This window comes from Xiphophorus maculatus, chromosome 1 (assembly GCF_002775205.1).
Source record: "Xiphophorus maculatus strain JP 163 A chromosome 1, X_maculatus-5.0-male, whole genome shotgun sequence".
Classification (NCBI taxonomy): domain Eukaryota; kingdom Metazoa; phylum Chordata; class Actinopteri; order Cyprinodontiformes; family Poeciliidae; genus Xiphophorus; species Xiphophorus maculatus.
The window spans coordinates 13,577,956-13,602,598 of NC_036443.1; the positions used below are offsets into that span (position 1 = coordinate 13,577,956).

Genomic DNA, 24,643 nt, shown 5'->3' on the forward strand with positions numbered 1-24,643 from the left:
TTACATCCTCTGGGAGCTTTTGTTCTTTTCATTCTGCCAGTTTCTTTTTCTTTCCTTGGTGAAAAATTAACATACTAAGTATGTTAAATTTTAACATACTTGAGCATACTTTAAGTTAGACTAATCATGAGTATTCTTCAAGTTCACTTAGGATTAGTTAACTTAAACTGTGACATTTTGGAACAACTCATTTTGTGCTCAGTGGACTTTAATAGTATTTAAATTGTATTAAAGCACAATTTAAAGTGTACTTAGTGTACTGCAATGTACTTTTTTTGGACCACTTAAGTTACACCTGGTATACTTTAAGTGTATTGCTTTTTATGTAATATAAACATACTTGATTTGTATATTTTTAGTGTATTATTTTTGTGATTGAATTACATTTAAAATATACTTCGAATGTATTTTAAGTATATTGACATTACATATTTTATATATTAGTAGTGTGATTACAGTATGCTATAATTACACTTTTGGTTTATTATAATTGCTAATGAAGTACACTTTTTAGTTACTTAATGCCTTTAATTATTCTGCTTTGCCACTTTGTACATTACATCACCTTTTGTAACTTTTGCTAAAAAACATCAAACATGTACTTTTTCTTTTACCTAATTAATTTTGTCTCATTTTTCTCTACTTATTTTTTATGAACATTTTCATAACTCCCTTATTAATCATTAATTTTAATTCCTAAACCTCCATTTCCAGATAAGTAATGGATTTATGATATAAAACGACAATGCATGTTTAGGCATGCATTTAACAGGGCACTTGAAATAAGAAAAATACTTTAATAAAAGTTAAACATGCAGCGCATTGGTGAGCATTTGAACATGAGCAATTTTTGACTGAAGCCCTCCTGTGGTACGGTGAGACCAGCTCACTGCCAACCAAGGGCTTAATGGGGTCAACCATGAATGAATGCACTCAGCAGGAGGGTGTGTGTGTGTGGGTGTGTGTGTGTGTGTGTGTGTGCGTGTGTGCGTGTGTGTGGTTTCTTATTACTTATTCATGCCAACAGTGGGAAATATGCGCCCTCTTGTGGCATGCAGAGAAACTGTGACATCTTGTGTAACCCAGCTCCACGCTGTAGTCGCCACACGACCTTTACAGTCACAAGAAAGTGAATCATGTCGTTTTGAGGCTTCATTTGCTCATTTTACTGACACCAGCTTTCAAACAGCAAAATGTATCATTAGAGGATTAGAAAAACAACAGTTGAAGAAATTACGCATTTCCAGAGCGTTTGTGTACCATGGTCTCAGATTTTCACACCAACAAAGGGGAATATTGGCCCCTCCCCTCACAGATTGACTCATGCTCTGTCAAAGAGAGCTGTCTATAAATCCATCTGCAGATCTTCAGCTGGATTAGAGTCAAGGTCTCGCTGGCACTGACGATGATCTGGAGGTGATCAACCCGCCTTAATTCGTCTGTCTTTCCTTAAAGTGTTTTGGTAGTTTTGTCATGATTGTTTTTCCTATAATTTATTGCCATCTCCCTCGGTCTTTTCTAATGAGGTTATCAACACATTTATGTCTTTATCTTGCAGGAAGAATTTGCTTTAGGTGGTTTTGGGTCACCAGATTGAAACTCAACTCCCATTTGAATACTCTGTAAGTCTTGATGGACTCTTTCCAGTTTGACCAGTTCATTTATCTACTGGTGAAGAATCTATAGATTTCATATCTCTAAGTTGCTCTGAAATCCATTGAGGGGATTTGACTGATTCACCCTGGTGGAAAATCAATTGTCCAGCAGTCCTGGTTATGATTTTTCTTTTCTCTTCTTTTAATTTCTCATAAATATATATGACATTTGAGAACATATTGATGATTAATACAGCCTGACATTTCTTCTTCTTCTTCTCTGGTTTCTAATAAACAGCATTTCACACATTTCAATAATATGGGTGTACAGTAGGATAAGAAGAGTCGCATTTTCTCTACAATGATGTCCTTTCAAAACTTTGAAAGGACACTTTTATATTTGAACATCATACAGCTAATCCCTAATCTATTCATATCCCTGGCAGATTTGGATTTATTATTTTTATCCAACCCAAAGGATTTAAAATAGAACATATGAATAAAAAAGATAAGATAAGAAATCAATGTAAAATGGGCAACAATTTTGGAAAATGTTACATTTACTTTTTATTAAAATGTGGCATGTTGAAATGATTAATGCCCTTATGAATAATCTAATCAAAACATTTACTTGCATTACAGCAATCAACAAATTTTTGCTAATTGTTGACCCACTTTTTTCTTGTCTCCCCTCATAATTTTTGACAGTTTAGCTCAAAGTGTTAGAGATCTCGACACATGGATTGTAAGGCCTCCTTACCATCACCCTAATCTTTAGCTTCAGCCACAGCTCAGTAAAATAACTCAACCCAAGGTAAACTTAAAAAGCTTAAAATGCAAATTTATACAAAGTAGAACATTTTAAACTGTATCTCAGGACTTCTCAGAAAACAGGTTGCTTAGGCATGTAAATATCCAAACAACCTGCTGATGTTGTCTCATCTATTGGTAATCAATACATTAAATGAATATATTGAAAGACTCTTTTCTTTTTTTGAGCTTTTGACTTTTGCTCCAGAGCTGACCCACCTCTTAATCCTTATTAGGCCACACACACTGACCTCAGACACACTTCCTCTTGCTCAGCAGCGACGACACATTTATAGATGCAGGGCAAACCAGAGGCTGAGTGACAGAACCTCAGGGTTTATCAGGATCAGGCTAAGATGAAATTAAATCATATCATTTCGTGTTATAAGTGATCTAAATTTAAAATAAGTATTTTTATTCTACTGCTGCTGCTCAGTAACATTTTGAACTCATGAAATAAATTATTATCAAGCAAAGATTTGTCAGCAAAGACTTTCTTTTTTCTTTAGAACATTTTCTTTTATTTTCTAATAATATCAAGATTGCAGCACAAAGTGTGTTTAGTTTCTTTTCAAGATCACGCAGGTTTTCCAGGAGAGTGTTGCTGCTTATTAGATGAATAAATTAATCTGTCAATATGAACTTTTTTCTCCCAGCTTCACTAAAATAAAATGAGTCATATACAGTATTAGACCCAGAAACACATTTTCCCCGCAGTATCTGATTTAATGCCAAGAATTAATGATCCAACAAATAAATAACTGATGAAACACAAATCTCCTTTCGAATACACAAGGCTTTTAATTAATGTGTATGTCATGAAGATACAGTTCAAACTTATCCGAAAATGTGCATGTCAAGCCATGAAATTGATCATCTAGTACAACAAATTACCATTATTACTCAAGACATGAACTGTGGTTGTTTTATACATTTAATAGTGCAGCGTGGCAAAGGTCCCACCCGCATGTATCATTGGAGAGACTCATTTGTTTTGTCCTCAGTTGGGAAGCTCTTAGACTAAAACCACGTGAGCTCATCGGTGGCTGGCAGCCTGTGGAGCCTTCTGAGGATTTCACACACATCTATTTCTACCAAAGCCAAAATCACACTTCGATGCGCATCTCTCAGGGAGGAAAACTGAATTTCACTGACACTTCCAGGATCACAGAGGTCTTCGATTTAGTTTCATCATCGGTCAAACAGGATGGGGTTGTTTAAAGGAGGCTCTCATGTCCAACCGCATTGAAACTCCCATTATTAGCAGGAGAATGAGCCTTTTTCATTCGTCATCTAGGGAAATCATTAGCAAGCTTTCACCCTGACCAGCTCATCCGTACTAAATGGGGGCAAAGCTACTTTTTCTCTCCCCTTCCTTGGGTCATGATGTAAAGTGGTTCGTTTCTGTCACTCAGATGGATCTAAGGCTGTAATCTCGTCAACAGATCAGAGCCGCGGTGGCTGCGCACCGGGCGCGGCCTACTCCGACCACGGCCTAATGGGATTGGCTGCCACCACTCGATATGTTACAGCGATTAGGCTGCTTGAAAGCGTTCAGGGATTTAGGTTGCAAGCACCAGGTTGCATGCAATTAGTGGAACATTAGCGGCAGAATGAAGTGTGCAGCCTTGAGTAATTCAGGAGACAACTGGGTAACTGTCGATTGGCCAGTTGAGATGAAAGTCAGCATAGAGTCAAGACAGTGCTGCTAGTTTTGCACACATTCTGTGTCTTATTTGAAAAGAAGTATTTTTATGAATTCAGTGTTGCTCAATTGTTGATTTTTATTTGCTTCTCACCATTTTCAACATTCATCTGGAGATGTTCTGGTTTAGTTGCTCCAGTGGCCGGTCCACGGTTTATCCTGTTTCATTGTGATGTCACTTAACTCTCAGGCTGTCTGCCAGGATGAAAGGTCGATCCAAGTTTTGTCCAACCGGCTCCTCCTACACAAACCTGCATATGTGCAAACAGTTTGCAAAACACAAAAAGAGTTTCAGGAACTCGATCAGCTCCGTCCGTAGATTCTCTATTAGACTCAAGACGGGACTTTGACTGGGCCCTGGATACATCATTAATATCACTTCCAGTCTGAAGAAACATGCTGAAACATGGAAAAAATAATCTACGCCTAAATTTGTCAGGAGTAATAATAATAATAATACATCATTCAAAAAATAAATCAATCAGATGTTCTGACCAGACTCATTACAATTAATGTTTTTACAAAATACATTTTAATCTTACTATTACTATACTATTACTCTACTTGTTACTTACATTTGAGTGTTATTATTTTGAGGTAAAGCTAGTATTATTTCAGTATAATTTTTGTCCTCCAGCTTCTTTCTACTGAGTCCATGAGGAGAGTCAGTGAGGACTATGGAGAAACACCTTATCTTTTTAATATTTCAAAGTACAATCACCCTTGTTTTTACCTCATAAGCAGTTTAAAAGTATTAACATCAGGTAATTATCTACTATTTTAACCCATTGAATAAATATTTAGAATTAAATGTTTGTTTTTTTTGTGTGAAATTATGCTGCTGAAAAAAAACCCCAGTTTGAAATCTGTTTCCACGTTCTTTTCAGTGATGTCAATAAATATAAAGTCAGTATCATTTTAAAACCTTATTCTGTTTTGTTTTTTTAAAATTTGCATTCTACCCTGTATGAAGCTTGTTTGCAAACAGAGCTGAAGAGAGTGTTTGTCGACTGATTCAGTCACATACTTAAAGCAAAGTTTACAGAAACAATCTGCCTTTGATGGATTTAGTAATCTCATGTACAGTTTCTCAGTATCCAGCCTCTGACGAGCGGTGACCCAACAGTGCCGGAGACAACGCCCACTGCTCTCTGCCTCCGAACCACACAAGGCGGCTCACAAGATTCGCTGCTTCGATCCTGCAGGATAATCTGACCGGGCTTAACCTCCACGTCTCCTCCTCGAAACAATTACACAAATACAAATTTTACTTAGGTGCATTTAAATGTGTGAGATGAGATCTCACTGGAGCTGACGCAGATTGTGTAATGGGCTCCACGCTTTCAGGTCATGCCGTCGCGGAGACCCCTCTGTACGGCACTGTGCAGCCACGGTTGCCGTATTTAGCTGCCACCTCACCACCTGGGATTTAAACCTCTTAGCCATAAGAAGTTTATAAGACCTTAATGCCGGCCTCCTGCCTCATCCATGTGACGGATGCTGGAGTCAAGAGTACATCAAGCATGAAATTCAAGTTGGGATGAGAGGAGCAACACTTGTAAACTCAAGATAAAATCTAAATGGAGAATGTTTCTGAAATGCAAACAATGAACGTCCTGCATCCTTTTCTCTAAAACGAGGAGTAATAGTTTCCTTCCATGCCTACGCTTCATATTTGTACAGGAATAATAGTCATAGGTAGTTCTGAACATGCGTTATATGTTCCATCACCGAGTCACATCAGATCCGTGAAAAACAAGCAAATATTGACATCATTGTCTTTCACTGCACCCTGAAATGTCCGAGATCATTTTCTCCTTCTTTTACCTCAATCCCCATCGCCCTCAATAGACTAAATGGATTGAACGGCCAATCAGGAAGAGGCCCCTCCTAAGTCCAGGTTTAAGAACAGGGAATTAAGAAGTGAATCTCTACTGGTGAAAGCTGGTGACTTCATTTGAGCCTTTGCGACACTCCATCTAATCAAGATACATTTCAGGAAAGCTCAGCCCCTCCTTCCCAATCTCCTTCCGCTCTAAAATCACCTTTCAGCACAATTAGTGCTGTGATTGGATTCTCTGCAGGTGCTCACATAGACCCGTCAAAATTTCCTTCCTCGAGGACCTTGAGAGTGCGGAGGAAGAAATCATGGGTGCAGGAGCAAGCGCTGAGGACAAAAAGTCCAAGGAATTGGAAAAACAGCTCCAGGAAGATGCCGATAAGGAGGCTAAAACGGTCAAACTGCTGCTGCTTGGTGAGTTGTTGTATATGAGTGGACCTTGTTAGTTGAAGTTGTGCTTTTTGTCTCCAGCGACAGGTGATGCTAAGCTCTTCAACTGATGGGTTTTGGGTTCAGAAGACTCTGAGTACGGACGAAGCTTTTAAAATCAGGGATAACTTCAGAGAAGATGCATGAAATAAATCAGAATACTTATAGTTTTAGGTTTGTGGACCAAAGTTTAAACTAACCATAGTTAGACATTTGACTAGCAAAGGTTGGAAGATGAAGGTTTTCACTCTACTCACTTGTTTCATTTTTAATGTCTCGCATTTTGGATTTCAACCATTTGATTTTGGTTTAAGCTTCTCTCCGGATATTTTTGCAACAACCAAGAGAACTGACTGCAGAGATGAAGCTTTAACCCACTCCCACAGTTCAGGATTACACCTCAGATAAAGGAAATCAACAGACAGAGGAAGTGGAAATCATTTGTCTGTAGAGAATCTAATCCACAACCTCAGAGAAAGTAATTATTAAACATATAGACAGAAGATAAAAACTGATGGTGAAGTATTTTGACAGATTTTCACACTGATGCTCGACATTTAAGTATAACTATATAATTAATGCCCACAGTTTAACTATATTTCAAAGTTTCCTTACAAATTTGGCGATTGCATTGAAATAACAGTCTCTGCTCCCGGTTGACCAGCGGCTGCTGACTTTCTGGTTCTAACGAAAGGACGCAGCTTCTTAAAAGATCACTGACTTTAGTCTAAATGAATCACAGCCCTGCAGTGATACGACAATCCGATTAGCTAACAGGTTTAGTGCAGATCCACTTGCTGAGGTCTTTGTTGATTCTCAACTCGCACATGATGTGTAACAAAAATGTTTTAATGGCATTTACATCCGACTGACATAGTTCTGATTCAAGATTTTAGACTCATCTATATATCATCCACTAGAAGACATTTCTGGATATGATATAGAATTGCATGATAATAACCATCGGATGGAAACTGAAGTTGGTCCCTTTTTTAAAGTTTTTTGGCAGCAACTTGCTGTTTGTCACTGACAATGACAGCAACAACACAGGAAAATGTTCAGCGGAGAGCCCCCTGGTGGTAGGAGAGAAGAACTACAAATTACAGACCATGTTTAACAGGTTTGCAGAAGATTTAAATATTGAGAATAATCTGTACAAATGTAAACACTGATTATATTTTTAAACATAGTCTTAACCTCACATGAAAAGCTTAATACCTGTAAAGAAATTAGGACAAAAACATAAAAGACACATTGAAAGTAGTTAAACCTGCTTTAAAATTAGTGAACTATAAAGAGTACAAATGAGATTTCTGAGCTTAAGAAGAGTTACATTGATTGTTAATTTCACTAATTTCTTTGCTCATTTAATGAACATTGTTGATGAAATTGGCTAAAAAAAACCATATTTTTAAAAATCTATTCAACAGTTCATATATGACAAACATATAGAAGCATAAGCCTGTAGAACAGAGACTCACAGAAGGCAAGATGATGTTGCTAGCTAGCATTTTTTCTTGAATGACAAAACGTTTCCCACCCTCCACTCACTAATGACCACTACAGCCAACCTGGGATCTCCTTTGAAAAGGTTTGATGAACCCTTTAAAAGCTCAGCAGTAAGTCTACGGCTTAGTGTGGCTGAGAAAGGCGGTCAGCCCTCACTGCTCTCTGACGCCATAAACTCCTTCAGCTCAGCGGCAGCTTTCATGGAAGTGCAGAGCCTGATCTGCTTGGAAGCTCTTCTTCAGCCAGCACATCCAATTCTGCCACCGAAATTATGTGATTAACCCACATTAGGCTTGCATGCTCATTGTTCAGATGCAAAACGTGAGACTAAAGATTGTTCACTATGCATTGTGGTTTTGCCAATGCACTGTCTATTGGGAGGGTGGGATTTTACCAGAGGGTGCAAAATCTTCAGGAACCACGAAAGAATGCCGGAGAACCAAATAACTTTGGAGTAAAATTCAACAACATGATGAAAATATTGGCTTGTTTTGGTGTGATTTTGGTCTTCAGAGAACTTTATAACCACCCAAACCTTCCTGATCACTCCGAGCTAATATTGAGCGAACTCTTCAGCAAAATACACGAGCCTATTTTTAAGTAAATAATCCCTTAACATCGATGATAAAGCAATTGTTCCATTAGCAGACTATTTCACTTGTAAAATGGGAGAAAATGTCTTGCTGAGAAGTGAGTTGTAAGTTAGTTTTGTCTGTTTATTTGCACTGGAAACTGAACCAAAATTACTTTGTAATATTTTGTGTTTTTGCATTGTGCATCATTTGGATCTTAAATGCACACATTTGAATGATGACAGAGAAATGCTTCAAAGAGAAGTCCAGATATCCTCACTGACATTTTCCTTCTTTTTCAGGTGCTGGTGAATCAGGAAAAAGCACCATTGTAAAACAAATGAAGTAAGTATTAAAATCCATTACTGGAAAATTTCTCAGTTTTTTTTTTATGTGGCGATGAGAGTAAAGAAAATCCACAGGGTGGCACTGTAGGCATTAGATCGATCAAATGTGAACAGTGGGAGCTCTGGAGCTTGCCATTCAACTTTTGATTTTTTTTTTTTTAAACAACTTTTATTTACCAATGTTGTTTTTATGTTGTTTCAAATAGACGTCCGTCCACCTGAGGCAGAATCAGTGATGAAAAGTTGTTTTTCTGCTCACACACAGGATTCTCCACCAAGGCGGTTACACAAAAGAGGAGCAAATGGAGTTTAGGACGATCATCTACGGAAACATCCTGCAGTCGGCTCTGGCTATCATCAGAGGCATGGAGATGCTCAGCATTGATTTTGGCTCACCTTCCGCGCAGGTGTGCTGCAGATGTTTTCTGATGCTCTCGAATTCCAAAGCAGAATTAAAATCGAATAAATAAATAACCTTGTTTTCCATGGCCTGTGCTTATTGTGCATGAAACTCGTAGGAGGATGGGCAGAAGCTGCAGAACTTGTCAGACTCCATTGAGGAAGGGACAATGCCTCCTGAGCTGTCTGATGTCATCAAGAAGCTGTGGAAAGACTCTGGAGTGCAGAGCGCGTACGAGAGAGCCGCTGAGTACCAACTGAACGACTCTGCTGGATAGTGAGGAGCTTTCCCAGCGTTAAGCAACATAAAAAGGATGATCATTGTGTAGATACAAAGGGCATATATGCAAATCTTGATTGCTTTGCTGTTCGTCCTGACACCTTCAGCTACCTCAGCGAAATGGACCGGATCTGTCTGCCGGACTACATGCCCACCGAGCAGGACGTGCTGCGATCTCGAGTCAAAACAACTGGTATTATTGAAGAGCAGTTCTCCTGCAAAGAGCTGCACTTCAGGTGAGCTTCAACATTTACATATTGATGGAAAACGAGTTGACTCTTGATTGCACTGTCCACGGAAACATATTGGCCCAAAGTTAACTTCCTGACCTGGTTTGATGCAGGACAACCTTAAGTAAATAATTAAACCTGTAGTTTTAGTGTATCTTCTAATTTGAACAGATTTCATAATCCATGCGGTCCCGATAGGCAGGTTAGCCCAGAAATAAAAAAATAAAATCTAAATAAAGGCTCCCAGTTTGGCCACTTCAGAGCTCGTTTCAACTTTTTACGCTTTACAGGATGTTTGACGTGGGAGGTCAGAGGTCAGAGAGAAAGAAGTGGATCCACTGTTTTGAGGGTGTGACCTGCATCATCTTCTGTGGAGCCCTCAGCGCTTACGACATGGTGCTTGTAGAAGACGATGAAGTGGTGAGTCAGAATGGCTGCAATGTTGTTTTTAAAAAAAAAAAAAACATGTCATGAAGGTTTTTGTGTCTCTGGTCTTTCCAGAACCGCATGCACGAGTCCCTCCATCTATTCAACAGCATCTGCAACCACAGATTCTTCGCTCTGACCTCCATCGTGCTTTTCCTCAACAAGAAGGATCTCTTTGAGGAGAAGATCAAGAAAGTCCATCTGAGTATCTGCTTCCCTGACTACGACGGTACGTTCAACAGATGCCAACTTATTGCGAGAGTTTCACAGGTTGAAAAATGCCCTAGTCTCATGTTATTTACACCAAAGAAAAACAAAAATGAAGTGATTCAGCTGCTTTTCCAGGGACTCCACCCAATTGGGGGCAATCAGAGGCTATGGTTTGAATGGAAGCAGCCATTCAAACTATAGCTGCTTCCATAGTTTGAATGGAAATTATGCATGTATATGTATATGTATAACATTTAAGGTCTTGCATTATCTAGAACTCAGTTAAAATTATGTTGTGGCTTTTTTAATGAGAGTATTATGCATTGTTTTATCTGGAGATACAATGAAGCTGTAAAATATCCAGTAATGAAACCTCTCTCAATAAAGTGAAAGACTTTCTTGTATAGCTTTTACAATCAGTGGCTAGAAGTTATTCTTGCTTGTAACATTCAGGCACCTAAAACTCCTAAAACACATTTTTTTTTAACCAAAAGTAGTTGTATTGCCTCCCAAAGAGGGCGAGGCTATTTATGAGGGGGAAAAAAGCAACACTGAATTTATCTATGCTCCAACACAGGGGAGAAACAACAGTCACACGTTCTCTGGCATTTTATTCAAAGAAATTTAAACCATAGATACTATAATGGGAAATTATAGATCATAGAGGTCTGTGATTATTTTATTATTTAGTTTAGTGGACGAGCACCTCAGCTCCAACAAACCTTGACCGACTCTGAATATCTGCAACTGTGACTCAAATACCACAACAATGACGCATTAATAACATTATGTAGTCTCTATCTATGCTGCCACTTATAAAGATTCACTCACCTTAGCATGCTGAATGTTTGAAACTGAAATTGCAAATGACAACACACAGCTGTTACCTACATCCTGTTCATCGTGAGTGCACCCATGGATGGTTCATCTTTCAATGCAAGATCATCCATCGTCTGTAGCAGTTGTGCCCAAAGTTGGTCCTCCAGGGCCGACATCCTGCACGTTTTAGTTCTCTCCCTGGTGGTAGTAACGACCTTTTCAGCATGTCGGTGTTCTTCTTAGGCCTCTAATGAGCCATCATTGGATCCAGATGTGTTAAACCCGGGAGAGAACTAAAACATGCAGGATGCCAGTCCTCGAGGACCGACTTTGGGCACCACTGATCTATAGTCTCATCTCCTTGCAACTTCGTGTGGGGTTGGTGCCTATCTCTCCAGCAGTCACTGGGCGAGAGGCGGGGTACACCCTGGACAGGTCGCCAATGGACAGTTGTTTATAACTTAAGAGAAAAAATAATAATAACAACATGAGCTGTTTATGTCAAGTTAAAAGTAGCGTGCCCTGTCCTGATGCAGGAGGACACTGGGAATTACACGCCACTAATCCCAGCTCAAATGCAGCATTAAAACTGGGTGCCGATCACAGGTGACATATACATCATAAGATTTTCTCTCTTTTTCTCGTCATCAACCCTCATTTCAGTCAATCTCTACTTAGGTTTAGTTGACTAAAATATAAAGTCAAAGAGGAATGCACTTCCTAAATAATAATAGATTAAATAAAATAATAAGTAATGTTGGATGTTAATTATATTATCTTTCACTTCTAATAATTCATGGGATCTGATTGGGTGTAATTTCTGTCTCTCTCACTCATTTTTACATTATTTATTGATAAAGATCTTAAAGTTGTGGCCTTTGTGTTCAAATTTGTCATTTAGTGTTTTTCTAGCTTTTGGTCTGGAAATAAATATGCTAATATAAGAACAAAAAAAGAGTATTAATGAAGACAGGGCAGTGTTGATTTGTCTCTATTAACTGATGCATGTATATGTCGAAAAACGTCTTTCAGGCCCCAACACATATGATGATGCCAGTGCCTACATCAAGACACAATTCGAGGATTTGAACATGAAGAAAGGTCAGAAAGAAATCTACTCCCACATGACCTGTGCCACAGACACGAAGAACGTCGAGATCGTGTTCAACGCCGTGACGGACATCATCATCAAAGAAAACCTTAAAGACTGCGGTCTGTTCTAAGCAGCTCCAGAGTGATGGGAGAGAGGTGAGAGATCTTTAAAAACTGTCTTCACATACAGTAACGGGACCCACATGAGACAGAGCCCTGTAAATTTAATTAAGTCAATATTTTCTCACCAACAACAACTGGCCATAACATGAGAAAACAGAAACTCAGGCAAGAAAGGTTGGACCTTGGTGGACTGCTGAGGATGACAAATATAAATAAAAAGACTGATGCAATCCCCATGACGACTTGTGATAAAGTCTTTACAACCTCCCAACAATGTACTTTTACGTTTTCTTAAGCGGCTTTCAACAACTTTTCCTCGTCTTCTCTCATTTCAGAACATCTTTTTCAACCGGAGCCCCGCACACATTGGCATTAGGAAAGAAGTGTACCAACGGGGCACAGAGCATCCTCAGACTGTTGTGTTTTATGCCGTCATCTCCACGTCAAGTTGTGGCTGGACGCTCCTAGAGAATATCATCATCTCCCATGTTACCTTCCTGCAACTCTCTGCATGTCCGGCTGGGTAAAAACAGATACTTAGTCACCATGTGAACGCTGTGGAGCCTCAGATTCCTACACAGCTAAAAGATTAAAGGTACGAAGATGAAATAGCTGCTTCTCTGATTATCATTGAGTTTTTAAAACTTATAAATTGTAAATCATAATTGAGCTGAAAGCCAAGCTCTGTGAAAACAATTAAAGCCATCTGGGAAAAGTAAAAAAAAAAAGAAAAAAAATTCTGAATAGACAATTTTCTTTGTTTTGTTTTTGAGTGCGATAGTCTCTGTGATCTTGATATTTAAGCTGAAAAGTTGCTGAGCAGATATCTCTGATGTTCCCACTGCTTGAAGTTTGTCCAGATTACAAACCCAATTGTGCATGTATCTAACCTACATAGTGTTAATGTACTGAATTCACTTAACATTTTATTGTGATGAATAAATCTGACAACAACAAACATGGTAGATGAACTTTGTACATAAGAATAGAGAAGTTATATTTTGAATGATGAATTATCTGGAAAAATATGAGAGGAAAACACTAGAGGATGGATGCTTTATGAGAAAAGGGAATGGGAATCTGTTCTTTCTTATGAAATGTAGAGGCACGAAATAAAGATGCATTAACTTCACGTGTGTGTGTGTGTGTGTGTCTTTACATCAGTTACATCTTCATCCACTGAACAAAGCAGTGGATAATGAGGCCCATCATGACAGCTTCAGCCTGTTGCTTGTTGATGACAGAACTGCTGTCTTATAAATATCCTGTTTTGATGTAAGTGGAAATGGCAGCCAAGTCAAAATCATTACTGATAAACAATCTAAATCACAGTTTTCCAGAGTGCAATTCAAAAGAAGAACTAATTTAGTGTCTGTCTAAAAATAAAGTCAGCGTTTTAACACCCAGCTCACGGACAAGGCATTGACATTCCCATTTGTACAATGATGAAGAGTTTCTGAAGACGTTCGCTTGGTCAAAGTCACGTTGGTACGAAGCCCTCTACGGAACATGGAGAACATTTTTTTCTTTTGCGTTACCTCGCAATAGGCTTGCTGTAATATTTGCTGGTCTATTTTGTATACAGTCACAAATGTCAATTCAAAATTTTGAATATATACACACTTAAAGAGCCTCATTGAAAATGTGTTTATTATTAACTCTTTTATTGAAAATCGATTTATTCACTGCATGTTTATGTCTGTTCGTGTAAAGTTGAGATAAAACTGCACATGAAAACGACCCTTTAAGCCATTCAACCAGCACAAAACTGTTAGATGACTTATTTCCCTGCGATAATAACTCAGAAATAGTCCAAATAGTTTGGATGCATTTTTTTCTTAGTTTTCTACTTACAGAAAGTTTCTGTTTATATCATAGGTTTGTGGTGCAATTCTCTCCTAAAGAAAAAGATATAAAACTTCAGATATTCCACAATGAGATTTTAACATGCATGGAAAAACCTCACGAAAGCCTTAAGTAATAGCAGAAAGTACGATGGACACCGTAAGAAAGACTTACAGTATTCAGTTACGCCACATGAACTAATCAGTACATTATTGCGAGGGAACACAAACAAAAAAAGAAATCCCCATGTCCCCTATGGGGCTCCGTACATTGGAAATATCTGTTTAAAAAGCTGATTTTATGAAAAAAAAAACTCCTTTTATACCACAGTGAAGCATCTTACTTAAATTCAAACTCAAACCAAAGTACGTCATCAACTTTCCACCATCATGCTTTATGGTTGATGTGAGCCACTTATGCTGACCTGCTGAGTTGGTTCTCTGAAATCATGACACTTTTTATTACATCCATGAATCTCTAATGATTGGAGAAGTTGCAGGCTTGATTCAGATGCATCTTTGCTATTTTAGAGACTTTCTGCTTCCCCACCAGACATGCTTGTCTGTTTTTCGAACATGGCCAAAGATGGAGCTTGCTAAGTCGTCCATTTCTGCGGGAACATTTTAAATTGGCTCCTACTTTACCTTCGTTACCCAGCGGAAGGAGCAAGGGTGCATTTAGTTCTTCAGATAACTGCGCTGACATTTAGGGAAATTTTCTTTTTACCATGATTACACAGCAGTGGCAAATGGCTAAAGAGTAAAACTATCTCCTTTATATTTTTGAAATGACACCAACTTCCATGTTTACAGTATAAAAAAAACAGACACTGACCTTTACTGATTCAATAATATTAGCAACATTTATAGCCCAAATAAAAATGAAATAAGAATAAACAAGCAGAGTAAAATAAAAATGTCCCTTCATATTGATTTCCTCAGTGATTTGTTTCAAACATATTGTTCACCATATTCTGTTCTAGTTTAAGTCAAAATAACTAAGTGGACTATTGGTGGGGAAATGACCTCATTGGACTCTAGTTATCTACCTTCAAACTCAAACAATTACGTCACATATATTTATAAACGGCTCACGTCAAAATCTTTCCAAAATCAAAAGTCATGAAATTCACATATCCAAAGGTGGGAATATTAAATCTATAAACTGCTTCTAATAATTAAAATAGAACTTAACAAAAACAAAAAGTCATCAAAAGCAAAACACAGACATTTAAGACGAGACACAACAGAACTGTGAACCTAACTTTCATAAACCACTGTGAAATGTAGCGATGGATATTCTTTGAAATTATCCATTTTAGTCCTTGTGCAGATTACATACTGAACATAAAAGCAACAGAGACTTCCTGTGTCTGAATAACCAAAAGATATTAAATACAGCTGGACTCGCAGTAATCATCTTTACTGAGAGAAAAGTGGCCAAAGTTGCCCTTTAGATCCCGCCTGGCAATGAATGTAGTCTTTAGTAAAAACTATGCTCCAATTCATCGGGACACCTCAGAAGTCCAGATTCCCTCAAATCACCTGCAAATAAAACAAACATAATTACACATCACACATCACTGCTCAGAAACAGAACGACATCATAAACAGCTGATACCATTCATACCTCTGCCACATTTAGAGTTAAACTTATTGTCATATCACCAAAAACAAATGTTTGTGATAGGAAATGAGAAAAGCATGTGTCAAAAGTTAACAAAACAGCATAATAACCTAAACCTTTCAACCTTAATAATCTATTTAAAATCCTTATTAGAATACAGCAACCAAACCATATTTATAGTTTCACTTGTAGATTATTTATTTTTGGTGATGAGCTTCGACTCTTAATCTTTAGCTCCCTTTACAGACAGATTGTAAGTTTCATCTTAGGACTTTATGGGCTGATCCAAAACATTTTTTATTTTTTTTAAATAGAGATATTTTTTTAGGACTAATGATAACATGTTACATGTTTTAATCCCGAAAATGAAAACAACTAAAACGTAACAGTATCAAGATCCGCTAGTGGAACTGTGTATTAAGTATGATCTGAAATGAGCTGCTGTGATGTAATAAATCTGCATCTTCAGTACATTTCCACCAATCCTGTACCAAACTAGACACTACAGCAGCAGGTCCACTCAGCAAAACAATCCCAGTTCTACACTAAACTAAGTTTATCTGCCATTAAAAGTATTGGTACAAAATGTAGCAATGGCAAATTATACAAAATTTATATTTTAAGTAAGTGTAATCACACACAGCTCTCATAAAAAGTTTGGATGTTACACAATGTTCAAACTTTTATGCTGCTGTTTAAATGTGAACAGTTAATGCAAACCACAAAGCAGATAAAAGTCTAAATGTGTTTGGATAAAAGATGCTAAAATGGTCATTTAAAAAAAAAAAAAATAATTTGTCATACAACATCATATTTTCAGGGTGTTCATGGAAAACAAATATGCTAACATACTGAGTGTTCTTACAAGTTGCTTTGTCTGTCATATTTCAGGCTGTTTCTCATTGATATGCAGGAGTTTAAAGCGACAGGACATGCAAATGTTGGCAAGCATAACCCCTGTGTGCCGCCTGGTGTGTCTCTGCACTGACAGCGTTCAGATGATGAACGAAGGAGGTTTTTGGTGGAGGTGTCTGTCTTCTCCCTATCGCAGCTGCAGTTTATGGAAAATTCAGCCAACAGTGTACCTGAGGGAGCTGCACGAACAGCATGGATTGTTTTCTATTAAGTGCAACCCGAACCAAACTTTGGTCCCGCCACTCAGCAATCGCTGAGTGTCAGTCTGCAGCTGGTGATATTCTTAGAAAAATAAATATTTCCTACTGCTGCCTGGCCAGATAGACAGATACCACACATGGAAAATGGAAAAGGAAATAACACCTTGAAATCCAAATATTTCCCTGCCCTAGATTAGTGTAGGATTGAACAAGGAGCGATCTGACAACTGAACGAACAGATGGTGTCAATATGTGATTAGCAGCGCAGCTGAAAGTCAGAACGCTGACCTGGAAGGTGGCAGGAGCTTCAGTAGAGTCCAATCTCTCGCAGGTTGATTTTGATGATGACGTCAGTGACGGCATCAAACACAAACTGCACATTCTTGGTGTCTGTGGCACAAGTGAAGTGGGTGTAGATCTCCTTTGTGTTTTTTCGTTTATTTAAGTCTTCAAACTGGCACTGGATATAAGCAGCTGCCTCTTCGTAGGAGTTCTCACCTATAGTAAAAAGAAAAAATATATATATTTAAATATATATGTACCGCTGCATAGTGCTGTCCATACCGTCACAGACGTTAGATGTTATTTCTCCTGATCTAATAAGGTATTTTCCCTTAACTTTAGGGTATTTTTTGTAATACTGAGGTAATCATAGAAGTTGAATGAATTTAAAAATAAATTCTCAGATAGACTAAATAAAGGAGCAGTAGCAGGAAATCCGAGTGTATAAAGAAGAAATCTTCAGCAGAACCAAGAGATTTGCCTCACCGGTGTACTCGGGGTAGCAGATAGTAAGCGGACTCTTGGAGATCTTCTCTTCGAACAAGTCCTTCTTATTGAGGAAGAGGATGATGGAGGTGAGTGTGAACCACTTGTTGTTGCAGATGGAGTCGAACAGCTTCATGCTCTCATGCATCCGGTTCTGTGGAGGACATCTGCAGTGAATTCACCCCGAATAGTCCTTCCTTACGCATGGCTGTTTCACATGCTACAGACTTAACTCTGATTCTTTTTACGGCCCTTTAAAAGCTTGCAAGCACAGAACTAGTCAGAGCCAGCGGGTATGAAAGTCCTCGTATAAGACAGAGAGAACCTCATGGCTGTTCATGGTTAGCTGAAGCAAAGACTTTCTGCGGCTCATAATGAAATGCCACATGTTACGCTGTGAGAAAACAAGGCCGTAAAATCATATTTCACAAAGGAGGCCTCGCCAGTAAACACAACTTTAAAAAGACATACAGCAAGTTGTAGTCATTCATTATTAAATTTAGCTCATTGACTCATCTAAAGAAAGCAGGATAGCCAACAATAAATCTTGTTTCACAATTTGTCATAACCACATCAACCATATGTTGTAAGCCTTAAGTAACACAAGGAAACAACGGATGTCTACGCTGCCTCTCACAATTACTAGCACAGCTGGTAAAGAAATGTTGATCGCTAAACATGTAATTTCTGTGGAGACTTCAAGAGATGCCTATTTGGTTGTCTCTCTTCATCATCTTTTACAACAAGTGGAGACAAAATAAACTTGAGTACTAATCCAGCGCTGGTCGTTAAGTTCCAGTTGTTTACTTTTTTGTTATTGTTGCTGCCGTGAAGGGGAACGTTTGGTAAGTATTTATTATCTTGCAGCATTTTCTTGACTTATGAAGATCAGCACACATCTGCCGTGCTTTACGTCATGGACTCTTGTCTTTTCAGTTTTGAAGAGCGGCTTGCAGAAATAGGGTTCTGTGTGTATTGCAGAAACAGAACTTGATAAATTAACAATTCGGTAGCTCTTTATTTGAAGGGGTGTGCATAAGCTTGACATGACACTGCAATTAACATGAAATAACACCTGTTATGAACATGAGGGAGTCCTCATGAATGTGTATGACTGTCATTTGGTAAATAATGACACTTTTAAAGCAAAGTCGTTCTAAAACCTCTATTATTTGTGTTGGGACACTATTGAAAGTGTCCAAACACAAATCGATTTATTTTAAATTGTTTTATATATTTTGACCTGGGTGTGGTGCTATTTATGCTTCTAAACATTTTAAATGTCAACTTTAATGATCAGAAAACAATTATTAAAATGTTCTGCAGGGGAGCGTTGACCAAACATAAACAGCGAACTCCTGCATTCGTTAACACAAATCTCAGCCTTCTGGTATTCTAAACTAATCAACCACAAAAATCCGACACAAAGACTCCCGTAAGACAGTGTTGGCTGAAAAAAGGATGTGTATGTTTCCTCAGTTATTTTGTCAATGTATTAACTTGACTTATCCTACTCTGTAGCTGGCTAGTAAAAATAAAATCAGCTCATTTCAGAGTCACCTGGTCCATTGCTTGTTTCGTGTTTTGGTGCTGATCTCAACACACAGTTCAGGGATTTTCTGCAGCAATAAAGAATAAAAATAAAATCCCACAGAGGAACAAATGTGACTTGAAAAAACGGGGAAAACCTCCAAACAGCACCAACGCTTACTGTGAAGTCTCCGAGTTATGAGCAAAAAGTGCAGCAGGACTTGGTTTGTCTTCAGGGTGAATTTGATCCAGCTAAACCATAAATCACATCAAAAAGGCAAAACTAATTGAAAACCAGTGACTTGAATGTTGATATGAGTTTGACTGATTTCCAGTCCTGGCCGGCTTGTTTACGGTGCAGCCACAGTTTAATTTTCCACACCGGCACACCTTTTTAACTTACGGCCGCAAAATATTGATCGTGTGGCTATAAATCCCAAATTCATGGCCACTCTGACAACCGGGCATCCATCACCTACCATTTCCTCATCCTCAGCCAAGACAAGGTTGTAGTCACTGAGCGCCACGCAGAAAATGATGGCGGTAACTCCTTCAAAGCAGTGGATCCACTTCTTTCTCTCCGAGCGCTGACCGCCAACGTCAAACATCCTGCAGACACACACAAACACAAAAGCAGAGACTTAGTGCATTAACAGATGAGTTTACTCAGATCACTTCTACTGTCATTTTAATATCAGGTTTACAAGGTTTCATAATCCGGGGCTCAGGCACACAGAGCGTATACGCGGACGCCATGCAGGCGACCTGACTTTGTAATCTCCTGTTCGTGTGTGCGCCGCGTCCGGCTCCACCTGAGGCGCACTGCAGGCAAACCAAATCTATCCCAGGCTGACACAGAAACGAAATGAAAGAACACCCTGTCCTGTGACACCAATTCAGTGATTGCACATTTTGAGGTTCTGAGCACCGATGTTATTACAGTTAATGCTTTACCAATATTTCAGAGTACAGAAGCTGGAGGGAAAAATAAAATAATGTAAAGAGGAGGGAAGCAATATAATTATAAAGGTGGCTCATATGGCATTAGAGCAACAATTCATCAGAATTTATAAGCTAAGCCATGGTTTGCGTGTCAAATCAAAGCAACATCAACCAAATGGGGGAAAGAACACGGACAGAATAGTTTCAAAAGAAAATAATAAAAGTTCCTCACAAAGGTTTTAAAACCTTTTCTTTGTCTTGCTGGAACTGCAAACCTAACATATTGCATTGGGATTTCATGAGATAAACCAACACAAAGTGTTTTGTCCATTACATTGGACAAAAAAATAATGTATAGTTTAAAAAAATCTTGCATAAATAAAATGTCATTAATTTTTTTGTTCGATCCACCACCCTAAAAGTATAAAACGTAAGGGGCAAGGAGAACATTAATGAAAGAAGCAGCCAAGAGGTCCATGGTAACTCTGGAGGAGCTGCAGAGATCCATAGCTCAGGTGTAAGGAATTGTAAACACGGCCAATATTCGCCATGCAATCCACAAATCTGGGCTTATATGGAAAGTCATTTTTTAACAAAGCCATAAGAAATCACATTACCGGTCAGATGACATCAAATTCAAACTGTTCTGGTCAACATGCAAACCTCTGTGAGGCAGAAAACTAACTCTCCTCATTGCCCTGGAGTCTGGACACAGCATATGGTGGAAACATGGTGGTGGCAGTATCATGTTGTGGGGCGCTTTTCTTCTGCAGGCACCTGCAGGATGGTCAGAGGTGATGGGAATACGGATGAAGCTAAAAATCTGAATTATAACTAAGGTTCACCTTTCAGCAGGAAAAATATCCTAAATATATGACCAGAACTACAATGCAAAGCATATTAGAATGGCCTAGTCAAAGTCCAGAGCTAAATTAAACTGACAATCTTTGGCAAGTTCGTGTTCACAGATGCTCTCTGTGGAATTTGACTGAACCTGAGCAACTTAGGCAAAGACAAAAGGACGAGTACATGCCACATTTCTCAGAGTTGCATCATTCCACTTTCCTCTGCCCGCGACTTTGTGCAAAATTCAACATAAAAAAAACCCCCAAAAAAACTTGTGACACTGTAACAGAAATGTGAAAAACTTCTAGGGGTGTGACGAGTCTTTATGTTTTTATATCTTGCAAGTATGCAATTTCCACAAAACAATCAAAAAGCATTTGACAAGTAAACTGAACAACGAACACATCCACCATTTAAAACAAACGCAGCTGGTCTCTAAGTGTAAGAGGAGTTTTTTTTATAGCAACCAAACTCCCTGCAGGCTGAGCTCTGCCATGATTCATCAATACTAACTTGAAGTAGAGATCTTTGAAGGTGAAGTGAGTTTCCACGATCCCTGTAGTCTTCACCCGGGTGCGCAACACATCCTGCTGAGTCGGGATGTAGTTCGGTTTGCAGATCCTGTCCAACGCGTTCAAGTAGCTGAGGGACAAAAGAAGGACATGATGTAGCAGCAAATATTTATGTTTGTGAAAAACCCAAACTGTTTTTATTTTCACTAATCAAATGTTTGTCTGTACCGCCTTTCGACATTACGCAAATTAACTTCACTCTCAAGAGGCTTTGAAAGCGTAAAAAAAAAAGTCATGCTCGACAGGAAAACATCTCTCAATACACTTAGAGCAAAACATCTCAGGACGCCACGGAGCAATACTAAATATGGGCTCATATTTTCATGGATGATAAACACTGGCTTCTGGTGGGTTGAGTAAAAACAGACTAACTCCACTGGTTCGTCTTGTCGCAGGGTTTGCTCGCAGCGCAGAGAGAGTCATGACAACTCGGGTGTTTGCACAACAAAGAACACGTCCTTCACACTGGGCGAGATTTTCGCTCAGGATGGGTGTGACATAAAGTAAAACAGACCGGAGAAAACAGAGAACTGCATGGGCTGCATCTGTGTTTGATTAGTAATATAAGACAGAGGCTATATTAGACTCTTTGTTTGCTTTTTCAAGTAAAACACTGTTTCACTCAGTGGTTGACTATTGTAACATGTTTCATTACTAGAGTGGTAAAATACAGCGACTTGCAAAAGTCTTCACACCCCTTTTTGTCATATTGCAGCCACAAATTTTAGAGTATTTTACAATAATTTAATATGATAAACCAACAAACAGTAGTATATCACATATATTTCTAAAAAATGTCCATGATCTTTTTTAACAAATTAAAATATTGACAGAGCGGAGGGGCTTTAGATCTTTTTTTAAATTCTTTTTCGCAAAATGGCTCTGGCTCTTTGAGGTTGTATGAAGAGTGTTGATTATTTTCAAGTCTTACCACCACTTGGATGTCTTTCTGGACTTTGACTGGGTCATTCTACTGCAAGAAAATGTTGTGATCAAACCGTTTCCTTCTGGCTGTATGTCTAGGGTCGATGTGTCAAGTTAAATTTCAACCAGTGTTTTGCGTGTTGGCCAAAACGTTTGCATTCGGTGCCATCTGATCTCTCAGCAGTGGCTTTATTGCTGCACCAGAAAGGCTGATGGTTGTCTTGACCACAGATTCTGACACCTGACCTGGCGAGCTCTGACCGCTGTCCCTGCCCATTCTGTCAGTTCGAGTGGAGATCAGTGTTTTGGTAGATTTAAAGTTGTGCCGTATCCTTTCAAATTTCTGATTGAGCAGTGAGCACAAAGTATTACTTTGTACCTAAATTCTTCTTTATCCCTCTTCACCCGTCACCCGTCTGGTGTGTTCCTCTGTGAACTGCACAGAATAGCTGTCTGATGATTGGACTTTATTAAGGGCTCTCAGAGTAAAAGGGGTCAAACAAAAAGTTGTATTCACAACCACATATCTTTTTGTTCCATTTCACAATTATTCACTACTTTGTGTTGGTCTGTCAAATAAAATGACCGTAACCAAAGTTTGTGGTTGTAACATCGCAATGTGTGAAAACATGCAGCCCAGACAAAGTGTTAGAGATAAGGGTGAGCTGATTGTAGTTTTCTGGATGGTTTAAAAAGCCTGACCTGAAATGTTGGTAAATATAGCAGGAAGGTTGCTGAGTCGGTAACAGTGGGGTGACTGTTGTTAGCAAATGTGCAGACATGACCTGGTGGGTCTGTCAGCCGTCTCTCACGGCAGAGCAACAGAGGACAGCGGCTGTAGATAAGATCTATGGATAAGATCAGCTTCACATTAAAGTATCCGCCTATCACGATCTTTCAAAATTGGGGCCGATTTATCAGCACACCCCTAGTTCGAGAGGTCAGGAAGTGTAATTTTTATAACCAACTGAGACGTGTTCAGCTCTTATCTGGAGCTACTAATTAATGCGCAGCGCTCCCACTGTGACGTCCTCACTATGCGGCCGAGTCGTTGAGCTGATACTCTCGAGATCGGTCGAAGCAGGCCCGGACGCCACTGTCACGCCACAGCTTGCGGATGACGGCGGTCAGCTCCGGAGACATCACTCCTTCCTCCGCCGTGCTCGCGAGGGTGAACAGCTGACGCGCATCGTCCTGCAAAACACGATCGGCAACTGCTGACGCTGCAAAATCACTCCTGCGTTGACTTAAGCCACAAGTGAGGAGGAGGCTGTTAACTTACCGCCCGGGCAGCATCGCCAAAATCGATCTTCAGCAGCCCCATCGCCCTGATGATGGCCATAATGGACTGGATGGTGTTGCTGTACACCACTACCTTGTACTGCTTGCACTCTTCTTCCGAGTAGCCGTCCTCATGGATGATTCTAAAGCATAAATGAAATCAGAACAGACTCTCACATTCCCAAATGAATATGGAATATGAGACAAGCAGCAGGATTAACAGTCTCATATCTAATTACACATTTGGCAGATCTCATGTCTCGCTGTCATTAGGGCTGAACTTTGAGCTTCAGCGAGCAAACGGCATGCTTAACGTGGGAACCGGCCGACTCTATTCAGGTCCTGCCAGGCAACAACCAGCTTCTGGGGCCTTTGTTTAACGTGATTTGCACAAAAAAAAAAGGGGGCTTCCTCCTCGCTGCCTGACTGGCACAAAGTAAAGTTTCCACCATGCTGCTACAATTTTTCCAGACAGATGAGCTCAACAATGTGGCAACTAAAAGAGCAAGTGAGCCTGTCTTTCATCGGAGAGAAATAAAAATAGCAGAAAGGATTCCTGCAGGAAGTGTAAAAAGCTAGCATCCTGATTGTGATAAAAGTTTGGACTTACTTCATCTGCTTGACAATAGTGCTCTTTCCGGATTCCCCGGCACCTGAAAAAATAGTAGAAAGAGGTAAAATGAAGCATTAATACTTGGCATTATTACAGAGTAATACCTTGGGGCTCAGATGGTCTAAAATGTGAAAATAATCTGATGTCATTCAATCAATCATTCTCCATTTTGTGAGTGTACTGAGTGAATTCGTC

General features: G+C 39.1%; 2 protein-coding genes across 3 annotated transcripts in view; one reads left to right on the top strand and one right to left on the bottom strand.

The window, feature by feature from the left end:
* Positions 1-6,063: 6,063 nt before the first annotated feature.
* Positions 6,064-13,518, top strand: LOC102236489 (guanine nucleotide-binding protein G(t) subunit alpha-2-like). The gene is made up of 9 exons (XM_005801333.2): positions 6,064-6,364; positions 8,763-8,805; positions 9,073-9,214; positions 9,326-9,483; positions 9,594-9,722; positions 10,007-10,136; positions 10,218-10,371; positions 12,204-12,419; positions 12,722-13,518. The coding sequence occupies exons 1-8, from the start codon at positions 6,259-6,261 to the stop codon at positions 12,392-12,394; spliced, it is 1,053 nt and encodes a 350-aa protein (XP_005801390.1). The 5' UTR covers positions 6,064-6,258; the 3' UTR covers positions 12,395-12,419; positions 12,722-13,518.
* Positions 13,519-14,984: 1,466 nt separating this feature from the next.
* Positions 14,985-24,643, bottom strand: part of LOC102236744 (guanine nucleotide-binding protein G(k) subunit alpha-like) — a 30,251-nt gene continuing 20,592 nt past the window's right edge. For both annotated transcript variants that reach the window (XM_005801334.3, XM_023333250.1), the window contains exons 2-9: positions 24,446-24,488; positions 23,837-23,978; positions 23,591-23,748; positions 21,572-21,700; positions 19,750-19,879; positions 17,741-17,894; positions 17,261-17,470; positions 14,985-15,775 (exon numbers count right to left, since the gene is read on the bottom strand). In XM_005801334.3, coding sequence (XP_005801391.1) covers positions 17,280-17,470; positions 17,741-17,894; positions 19,750-19,879; positions 21,572-21,700; positions 23,591-23,748; positions 23,837-23,978; positions 24,446-24,488 — 947 coding nt within the window. In that variant the 3' untranslated portion in view covers positions 14,985-15,775; positions 17,261-17,279. The remainder of the gene's footprint in view (positions 15,776-17,260; positions 17,471-17,740; positions 17,895-19,749; positions 19,880-21,571; positions 21,701-23,590; positions 23,749-23,836; positions 23,979-24,445; positions 24,489-24,643) is intronic.

Coding starts and splice junctions, on each gene's coding strand:
- LOC102236489 (XM_005801333.2), top strand. CDS start 6,259: ATGGGTGCAGGAGCAAGCGCTGAGGACAAAAAGTCCAAGGAATTGGAA. Junction 6,365..8,762: donor GGTCAAACTGCTGCTGCTTG/GTGAGTTGTTGT, acceptor CTTCTTTTTCAG/GTGCTGGTGAATCAGGAAAA. Junction 8,806..9,072: donor ACCATTGTAAAACAAATGAA/GTAAGTATTAAA, acceptor GCTCACACACAG/GATTCTCCACCAAGGCGGTT.